This window comes from Microtus ochrogaster, linkage group LG4 (genome assembly GCF_000317375.1).
Source record: "Microtus ochrogaster isolate Prairie Vole_2 linkage group LG4, MicOch1.0, whole genome shotgun sequence".
NCBI lineage: Eukaryota > Metazoa > Chordata > Mammalia > Rodentia > Cricetidae > Microtus > Microtus ochrogaster.
The window spans coordinates 24005233-24016026 of NC_022030.1; the positions used below are offsets into that span (position 1 = coordinate 24005233).

Genomic DNA, 10794 nt, shown 5'->3' on the forward strand with positions numbered 1-10794 from the left:
CACACACACACACACACACATTCAAATAAGCATTTGTGTTTAAGGTCATACAGTTACTACATTATTCTTAGATTGGCTGGGTAGGAGGCTCTTCAGGTTGGTTCTTAGGACATTTGACCCAAGCAACCACTAGTAACTTTCTTTAATTTTTTAGTTACATATATTAGTTGTGCATGATAGGTTTTATTGTTGTATTTTCATGAATGTTCATTATATATTTTGATCATGTTCATCTCCCATTACCCTCTTTTTTCTAATGCCCACTCATTAATTCCTTTTCTTTTCCAACTGTCCCTACTTCTGCTTTCATGCCTTTTTCATTACGGTGGTTGCAGGAGGATGGGTGCCATTTGTTTACAGGGCTTTGTTTTGTTGACCTTACTAAATGATGAGTGAAAAAGCCTACGTCTTCTTCCAGCAGCAGTTAACCGAGTATAAGCACTCAGGATAGAATGGGCTCCGTGAGCTTTCTGTGATAGGGTTTTGGCAGGCTCAGTCTTGTGGGTCTCTTGTGTAGGCAGTCATAATTGAAGAGTGTCACATTAGTGTCCTGCAGGGAGATCAGAGCTTCCATTTCTTCCAACATTAACATTTTTTCTTTTCCTAGAGCTGTGGAGAGGATGCTATCTATAGCTCATGTTACTCAGTAGTTACGACCTTCTCTTATAAAACTAAACCAAACAAAACAAAACTCTGGGTCCTTTAGGTTGGTAGGAACAGTCCGGTCACTAGATGGACAATGACCTTGAGACAGAGCATTATGTAGACCTCCTGAATGAAGTTGGGTTTTTTTTTTTTTTTTTTTTTTTTTCGAGACAGGCTTTCTCTGTGGTTTTGGAGTCTGTCCTGGAACTAGCTCTTGTAGACCAGGCTGGTCTCGAACTCAGAGATCCGCTTGCCTCTGCCTCCCGAGTGCTGGGATTAAAGGTGTGCGCCACCACCGCCTGGCCTGAATGAAGTTTTTTGACATCAGTATAGACCTCATTTGTAACTCTCATGGTCCTTAGTCTTGCTGATCAATTTTTGTTTTGTTCTGTCATTTTGGAAGACATGGTCTCTGTACCAGCATGTCCAGAACTCACTGTATGCATAGGCTATCCTCAAAATTGTCGCAGTCCTTCTGTCCCGGCATCTTGGAGTGCTTGTATTTTAGGAGTGAACTGTTGATTGTCAGTGGGTATTTTTACATGTTTAGAATTCCCATTTAAAGATTCACATATAAGGTGAGACATGGTGGGGATGTAGCTTAGTGGGTAGTTGGCAAATTGAGCATACCAGAAGCTGGGTTTAATTCCAGCACCACCGAATCTCAAGTGGTAGAGGACACTGGCCTGTAATCCCAGCTACTCCAAAGGTTGAAACTGGAGGACAGTTAATTTCTGGAAGTGTTCTGAAAAATACTTTTGGAAATATGATTCTCTTTCAAGCTCATTTTGTTCTTGCCACTCACCTGCAGATTCTACAAGAAATGTTTAATTAGTGTAATCTGAGAGGTGCAGTTCCGTTTGGTTACATGTCCTGTCAGGTGTTGAGTTTAATGGTGTATCATCCTTAATGGAAAATGTGAAACCTCAGATCACTTAATCTAAAGTCTTGATGATGAATAAAATAGGAAGTTTCTTGGTACTTAAATCTTTTTTTTTAACTAGAAGTACACACAAAGCACTTTATCCATATTACTCTGTGATAGTTAGATTTTGCTGTTAATGTCCAGTTCAGTATTATGTATAGGTGAAGTTGATGAAGGTGCTAAAAGTCAGTGTCTTGACATTAGTTTTTTCTTAGCTTTTTACTAAAATTACCTTCCCCTTTCTGTATGTTTATCATAGGGTTAGTATGAAATTTGTGTTTTTGGAAGTTTGGGTTCAAAAATCTGATGCCTAGATGCAGTTTTGTCAGTTTACTTGAGTTATGGTCTTGTTGCTCTTGCATAGCTTGCAAAACTGAGTAAAGACAGACAGTAGATTTCCAATTCTGCAACATCATAAAAATGTTACAAACAAGTATGTTGGTAATGTATATTTGTTAGAATATATGGTGCAGAACCAAATCGTTTCAGCTTTTAATTACTCTTGTGACACAGTAAATTGACTTATTTATATAATGGAGCTGGAAATTGAACTCTGGTCCTGCAGCATGCTAGGTATTGCTCTATCACGAAGATATACACTAGGGCTGGTTTATTTATGAATTAACTTAAAATATTGTGTAGTTTTTTTTTAAATTAAGTTGCTGGTAACAACTACAGTATATGACACTGTATGATGGCACATAGAATTTGTATTATCCTTGTTTAGTGTATGAAACTGGTGAAGTCTTTGTAGACATTCACACATTTTCCCTGATATATGTGCATTGTGAACTAATTGTGGGACTCACTCTCATTAATAGCCACCACACCTGACTCAGTTACTGGTGATATTTTTAAGGACTGAATGAGGCTATACTGTTTTTCAACTTTTATAACCTGTTCCATCTGATTTTGATTTCAAAAACATCCAAAGCCTTAACTCTACTTGATATTTTCCAGATTAAGTAGTGTATTGCCCTCTACATAACATCTGATAAAAGTTTCTGCAAAAACTTTTGTTTTAGATGACAAGAGGGCTGAATGGAGCTCTTTTATAAAGGCATTTTATATTTCAAAATAAATGCAATTTTTGTTGGGACAGAATAGGTTAGATGTCTATTAAATATTATTATTTTGTGCCAGGCTTTTTGAGTTATTTCTTAGCTCTATTAAGAGAATTTGAAAGGTAAGTAGGGAACTGTGGAGTTATGGTAATCTAATGACAGTGTTTATTATGTGAATCTTTGGGTTTTTATTGGCCTTGTGTATTTGGGAGGAGGTAATAGGGTCCCTGACTATAAAAGAGGAGTACGAATCATTAGCTGTTTTTTTAGCTTTAATGGGACAAGCTTTAGTGTTAAGTGTTACCAAAGGTAAGAGAACATGAAACTGAATATTTTTCAGGTAATGACAAGAATGAGTTTTCTTTAAAAGTATATACGTTTTGTAAGTGAAGGCATATAAAAGACCATACCTGATTTTTGTGAGAAATAAAAGCTAGCGCAGAAATGGGTTTTTTTTCCTTTGATGTTCTGTTTCTGATGCATTATATTTATGGAATGTCGATGTTTTACAGGCTAAAGCCATTTCTTTTAGTCATTCCCAATATCATACAAGAGAAATCAGTTTGGTATGAATCTGAGAATATTTTTCCCATGCTACCTCAGGGTAAAACTCCACCAGGGATTGCTTCAACTGTCACTTCAATGTGCAGCATCAGCAGTACAGTTGCAACACCTGCCAGTTATCACATGAAGAATGATCCCAGGGAACTAAAAGAGGTGAAGCAGGTTTGTCATAGGAGCTAACAGAAGTAGGAGTCTACTAGTGTTAGTAAGTTAATGTAGATATCTAAGCAGATAAGAAATATTGAGTATATTAAATAGTTAGAATTTCTTTTTTTTTGAGACAGGGTCTCATGTTGCCTGGGTTGGCCTCTATAAACTCACTCATTGTGTAGCCAAGGATGACCTTGAATTTATCCTCCTGCCTTTATTTAATAAAGCGCTGAGATTGCAGCTGTGAGGACTACACCTGACTGCTGGGGATGGAGCCCAGAACCTCTACGTGCAAGCAGTCTACTGACTGAGCTTTGCCATCCCCAGAATTTACATTTTAAACTGTATTTAAAAACAGTGAACTGAAAGGAACAGAGACAGCTCAGTTCTGAAACAGTGAGCAATAGAGTCACTGTTGTTGAAAGTAAAGAATATTAAGTTGGTGTAATTTTTCCTGTGAATGAGATTTGGGGAGCACATGATGGAGTTGAATTTGTAGCTTGTTTGAATTAGCACAGCAGTAGTAAAGGTAGGAGCTGGCAGACACTTTTCAGTAAGCATTTGTGTTTGTAGGAAAGAAAAAATATAAGAATGGTAACTTTTATAACTGTCATTGTTTACTTGTAATGCCTGGGATTTAAAAAAATTGTGACTAAAAATTAGGCCTTAGTTTGACTGTGTATATTTATGTGTTTGAATGCTAATAAGATTAGGGTAGCTGAGTTTGGTGGAATGGGTGCGATGTAATTCTTTTTAGCATTTGTTACTTACTGAAAAGTTTAGAAATGTTATAATTAAGATTAATAGTTAAATGCTATATGTTCTTATACTTTAATTTGGCTTAGAAGAAATGCATACAATAAGGCTTAAAATTTTTTTTTTAGTTTAATTTTATGTGTGTGGGTGTTTGGCCTGTTTGTTGTATATATGTATGTGTATCACATTTGCCTTGTGCCAGTGGAGATCAGAAGAGGGCATAAGATCCCCTGGGACTAGAGTTACAGATGTGAGTTACAGATTGTGAGCCACCATGTTGGTGCTAGGAATCAAACAGGTCTTCTGGAAGAACAACCAGTGTTTTTTTTTTTCCTCCACCGTACCATCTCTAGCCCCCTAAAAAGGCTTTAAAAATATCTTCTATTAGCAGCACCTTTAATCCTAATTTTAGGGAGGCAGAGCTAGACAGAAAGCTCTTGTGAGTTCAGAGGCAGCCTGGTCTATATAGCTAGTTTCAAGCTAGCTATGGCTGCATGGTAACCTGTCTCCAACATACAAACAAACCTTTTATCTAATTTCTAATTATGTTTGGCTTTATAATTTGTAATTATTTATTTATGCTGATCATGGTCCTAGAGAAACCGTACATTTGCTGTTTGTGTAGGAAAAAGAATTCAGAGAGCATTGTTTTTCAGATATTTCAATTCACAGATTAAAACTTTAATTTTGACAGTATAGCCATAGTTTAGGTATATATCTTTATGTATTGACACCCTTTACTCAAAATAGTGACCTAAAAATGTCCTTTAGTTCCTTTCTTCTCAGAGCTTCATTGCAAATACTTGCTCTGCTGAAGATTTCACCTTCACTTTCTCTCTCTCTCTCTCTCTCTCTCTCTCTCTCTCTCTCTCTCTCTCTCTCTCTCTTGGGGGGGGGATTTTCGAGACAGGGTTTCACCGTAGCTTTTGGTTCCTGTCCTGGAACTAGCTTTTGTAGACCAGGCTGGCCTCGAACTCACAGAGGTCCGCCTGCGCCACCACCGCCCAGCTTCACCTTCGCTTTCTGTGTCCAATCCCTAGCTCCTTTCTGATTGCCCCCTACAAGGTTATTAAAGTTGGAAGTCCTTCTGGGGTTACTGCATATAGGCAAAAGAATATAAAATAGCGGGAAATGTATAACTTCTTGACACACAGTCTGGACTCTTAGCTTGTTCTTACTTGAGGTGTTAACGTGATGTTACTGTTGGTTTGTAAGGGTCACAGCATGTTGAGTCTTTTTCCCTTTTTTCTTCCTTTTTTTTTTTTGTGTGTGCTTATTTCATGGTCCTAAGAACTATCTTCTTTCTGGATCAGTCTGAAGGAACTTTAAAAAGAGCAAGCTGGTTTTCTGCAGCCAGTCTTAATAATGGAGGTTCCCATTGGAAGTGCCTAGTCACCTGTGTAATGTTCCTCACAGATGACTCAGCTTCCCTCTAGACCCCCAGCTGAGCTAGGTTGTGCATGTTTATACATCAGAAATGCACAGATTAGATTCTTTGCATCTGCTAGGCATTGTGAATAGTTTTTAGGGGTTTTAAACAGCTACAAATCCCAAACAATAGGAAACTACCCATCAGACTTCTACAAAGTGAAATGTTGAGTGGTTTTGATAGGTACCAAATGGAGTAATGAAATGTTGTGTCACTTTAAGTAATTAAAAGATTCATAAAACAAGATGCACACCTACATTTTATATTAATGCTGACTCTTAATAATTTTAATTTTAATTTAATTGTAGTACTTGGAATTGAACTAAGGACCTTAGTACTGGAGGATAATGGGAATAGTAGTTTGTTTTTTGATTAATAATACAAAAATAGTGGTTGCAGTGTAACGTGTGTGTGTGTCTCTGTGTGTGTTTTGATCTCGATATAGTCCTGGATATTACTATGTAGACAAGGCTGGCCTTTAATTCACGGAGATCCCCTTTATTTGCCAGGATTAAAGCATGCACTCACTACATCCCACATATAAATTTTTTGAGAATTAAAATTTTTTTATTTTAAAGTCATTGGGATTCCCGTCTCTCCCAATATTAGTTTTATATATGTCATCCTGTAGTCAACATTGGGCTAACAGTATGATTTTTCTCTCAGCTTTTGCCCCCCAGTACTGGGGTTTGAGCCTATGACCTTAGGTATATGAGACAAATGCTCTAGGCCAAGTACTTTCTTCGTTCTTAAGCAATTCTTGAGAACTCTGTGTTTGCCTTTTGTTGAATATTGCCTCCTTTACAGAGGGAGGCACATGTCTTCCTTTTTGAAAGTCAAGTTGGATTGTGCGGGATGGAAACGAAAACTCATTTTGAAGTGAATTTTAATTGTTGTCAAGAAAAAATAAACATTTTAGCAAAATATATCAGGTACAGGTTTTTTATGTCAGAGATGGCCTTGGTTGGGCATTGGCAAGATTATGGTAAAGAATAGTGTCAGCAAGAGAAGCTTAGCAAATTGAGGTAAGCGTCTCTTCAACTTTGAAGGAAGCTCCGCTTCTCAACTGTGAAACTTGCAAAGTGGGAAAATCTGCTGACAGGTCAGATGTCTAGTGTTGTTCATTAGAACCCCTTGTTGCCTTCACAATGTACTGGCATAGGCAGCCTCAGGAGGAAAGCTTGGCTTATGGTTTGAGGGAACAGTTGAGTCTGGCAGTGGTAGCTGGCAGTCACATTTGCGCCTTCAGGCAGGAAACAACAACAACAAAAAAAAAAAACAGGAAAAAAAAAACAGGAAAAAACAGAAAAAAAAAACAGAAAAAAAAAGATTTCTTCTTTTATTCTGTTTAGGACCTAGTCCATGTAATGGTGCCACCTTACTTAACCTAGTATAGAACATAGCCCTCCCATAGGGTTGTTTACAGTCAGTCCTAGGTGATTCTAGACCTGGCAGCCAGATGGATATGCAGTCTCTGATCTTGGTACAAATGACTACTATCCAATGTCATGAAATTTAATTTTGTAAATGCCTTGATTAGCAGTTTATAGTTGGATAAAGCTTGCCTTTATCTTTTATTTTTATTAATTTTTTTGGTTGTCAGTAGCAAACCCAGGATTTTCTGTTTCCTATCAAATGCTCTTTTACTGACTTAACCTCCTAAGCAACCTAAATTTTTAACTGCTGGAATTCTAAAATGAAAAAGATGACTGTGATATGATGGTGTGTAGTGGCATGAATGATGTTGGCATGAAGGAAACAGTTTAGATTACAGACTTAGAAACAGTGTTAGTGAGAAGGATTAATTTGGACCTTGCAGTTTTGAAAATTGTTTTAATTTACTTCTTAAATAGTACATCACAATGGATCACACTAACTGGATAGTCTTACAATTTGAAGACTCATTTGTTTTTTGCTTTTTTTTTTTTTTTTTTTTTTAATTCTTTTTGGTTTTTCGAGTCAGGGTTTCTCTGTGGTTTTGGAGCCTGCCCTGGAACTAGCTCTTGTAGACCAGGCTGGTCTCGAACTCACAGAGATCCACCTGCCTCTGCCTCCCAAGTGCTGGGATTAAAGGTGTGCGCCACCATCTCCCGGCCTGAAGACTCATTTGTGTGTAAGACCACAGATCACTTCCTCCACTCATTGCAGTGATCTGTTTGTCTCCCTTTCAATATTTGTATCTTTTACTTTATTCCATTAGTAGACATGAGATTTGTTTTGGCTGAATGTTCTTAGGCAGCTGCAAAGTTACTGGAAAGATTATCAGGCTGTCCTGTAACTTCTAGTTCCTAAAACCTCTTTTGATTGCAGAGTCAGACCATTGGAAACTACCTGGAGTTAGTCATTCCGTGTATTTTCCTGGACTGACTATTGTTGGCCAAAGTGTGTGTTTAGGGGTAAAAATAACAAGAGAAATGACTCTCCCAGCTTTTGAAATTCTGGAGGAAAGAATGTCAAAGATCAATTATTATGATACCTTTTAAATACTATGTTAAGGTAAGTGCCAAGGGTGCAGGAGCAGAGGAAATAGACTGTTTATTTTGATTCATCTAACTGTTGGTATTTATTGACATACTCCACTGAAAATTGTCTGCAGGTACCACTAGAGTCTATTTGGTACCAGTAAAGTCTTAATAATTAGTTGAAACTTGTCACCTTTTTAGGAAAATTTTTAGAAAAATGTAGAATTTAGATTTTTATTAGTTAAAATCCATAATTGTTTTTAGCTAAAGATTCCCAATATTTTTGAAATACAGAATGATATGGAACCTAGCAAAGCTGTTCCACTGAATGCATCCAAACAAGATGGACCCCTGCCAAAACCACATAGTGTTTCACTCAATGACACGGAAACAAGGAAACTGATGGAAGAGTGTAAGAGGCTTCAGGGAGAGATGATGAAGCTGTCAGAAGAAAACCGACACCTGAGAGTAAGTTTTCTGGCTTGGAAATGAATGAATTGGAATCACGGTACAAAGAATGTGTTAGTGTCTTTTAACAGTCTCTGTATGTTTATATTTAATCTTCTTGCTAATTATTTAACTCATTTGATTGCTCTTATTACCTAGAGCTAATTAGTATAAGACTAAAGAAATGAAGTTTCTGGAAATCCAGTGATGGAAATAAAATAGGCATATTTTAGTCTTTTGACAGGATTGTATTCCTGATAAACCCATGGAAGGTGAAGTTATCCCAAGTTGAAAATGCACCTGATGCATATAACCTTAACTACACAACACACTAGTGCTGTTTATCCCCGCAGGCTAGGGAAGCAGTGTGATGCTTGGAGGATAGAACACTTGTCTCCACCCTAGATCAGAATCGACAGTACAGCTGCCAGTGACGTCTGTCACTTTTCACACCCTAATATCAGAGTAGGAAACTGAACTGTAATGAAGTTGGAGATGCTGTCTAAATGTGGTTGAGGAATGCTGTCTAATTTCCCCAGGACCACCTGACACATGCTATCATAACAGCTACCTGCTTTAAGAACCTGTTGCATTTTAGGAGCAGCTGCATCTCAAAAAACACAGGACTATCAGAATCCTAAACCTGGGACTCTGTGAGACCATTTCAGTAAGAAATTCTTTTACATGGAGTAAGGAAGGACTTAAAGCAGCAGTTTTCAGTCTAAGCGAGAGCTTCCATGGTAAACCTGTCACACATATCTTACTGCTTTGAACATATTAAATTCCTTGGTAATGGTTTCTCACCTATACTCTTCTCTAAATCCTTAATATACTATCCACCACAAAATATGCCCTTGTGTGTCTTCCATGTGGGTTTCCAAGTTGTATTGAGTCAGTGAACCTGCTGAGTGTAGTGTGCTATTGCTAGTCCTTGGCTAATAGCTGTATCCAATTTAAAATAGCACAGGGCATATGGGAAGTAAGAGTACATAGTTTTCTAGGAGTACAGTCCTCAGCTTCTGTTTTTAAAGTCAGTGTTACATCACATGAACGCACTCAATGTGATTGTTCGGGCAGGTTTATAGAATTATCCAGCTATCACTTTAATCAAGTTGTGGAATTTTTATAATTCCACAGGTTCCCACAGTAAATAGCAGTTAATTCTTGATATTTGTAATCATATACATCTACTGATCTCCTTTCTGTCTGTAGGAACTTACAGCTCTGGCAACTGACCTGTGTGTGGTACTTGTTTTAAAAATCTCTTTTGTGTATTTCCCCCCAGGATGAAGGTTTACGGCTTAGAAAGGTAGCACATTCGGATAAACCGGGATCCACCTCAGCTGCATCCTTCAGAGATAACGTCACCAGTCCTCTTCCTTCTCTTCTGGTTGTAATCGCAGCCATTTTCATTGGATTCTTTCTAGGGAAATTCATCTTGTAGAGTGAAGCATGCAGAGTGCTATTTCTTTTTTTTTCTCTCGACCAGAAAAAGATTTGTTTACCTACCATTTCATTGGTAGTATGGCCCGCGGTGACCATTTTTTGTGTGTACAGCGTCATATAGGCTTTGCCTTTAATGATCTCTTACGGTTAGAAAACACAATAAAAACAAACTGTTCGGCTACTGGACAAATTGTATATTATCAGATCATCACTAGCAGATGTCAGTTGCACATTCAGTCCTTTATGAAATTCATAAATAAAGAATTGTTCTTTCTTTGTGGTTTTAATAAGAGTTCAAGAATTGTTCAGTCTTGTAAATGTTATTTTAATAATCCCTTTAAATTTTATCTGTTGCTGTTACCTCTTGAAATATGATTTATTTAGATTGCTAATCTCACTCATTCAGGAAATGCCAAGAGGTTTTCTGTGGGGAAATGGTGCCTCTTACTGTGTAAATTTTCTCCTTTACCTTTGCTAATATCATGGCAGAATTTTTCTTACCCCTTGTGAGGCAGTTTGTTGACTGAGTTTTTCATCCTTACAATCCTGTCCCATGGTATTTAACATAAAAAAAATAAAACTGTTAACAGATTCTTGCTCGGATAGCTTGTTTGTGTTTGCCATGTCATTGGGGCTGGGATAGGGTGGGGGTAAGCCAGGAAGTTTCCTCTGCAACAGTGGGACTTTGTAATGCATACTATAGTCTGTGTGAAACTCTTCCCAGTATTTCACTGCTTGCAACTGAAAAGTCTTCAGTCTGTTTGAAGAAATAGATACAATTTCAAGCTAATGTAGGTAATTTGGGAGACCATATTAATTTTAGGAAATATAAAAGTTATAATTTTAACGGCTTTCATGTATGCCAGTGGACTATATCATTGTTCAGTCAACTTTATTCTTAATCAG

At 37.4% G+C, this 10794-nt stretch overlaps 1 protein-coding gene across 1 annotated transcript in view; it reads left to right on the forward strand.

Moving 5' to 3' along the window:
- Positions 1 to 10491, forward strand: part of Vapa (VAMP associated protein A) — a 36716-nt gene extending 26225 nt beyond the window's left edge. The window contains exons 5-6 of the mRNA XM_005361331.3: positions 8290 to 8463; positions 9728 to 10491. Coding sequence (XP_005361388.1) covers positions 8290 to 8463; positions 9728 to 9886 — 333 coding nt within the window. The 3' untranslated portion in view covers positions 9887 to 10491. The remainder of the gene's footprint in view (positions 1 to 8289; positions 8464 to 9727) is intronic.
- Positions 10492 to 10794: the final 303 nt, after the last annotated feature.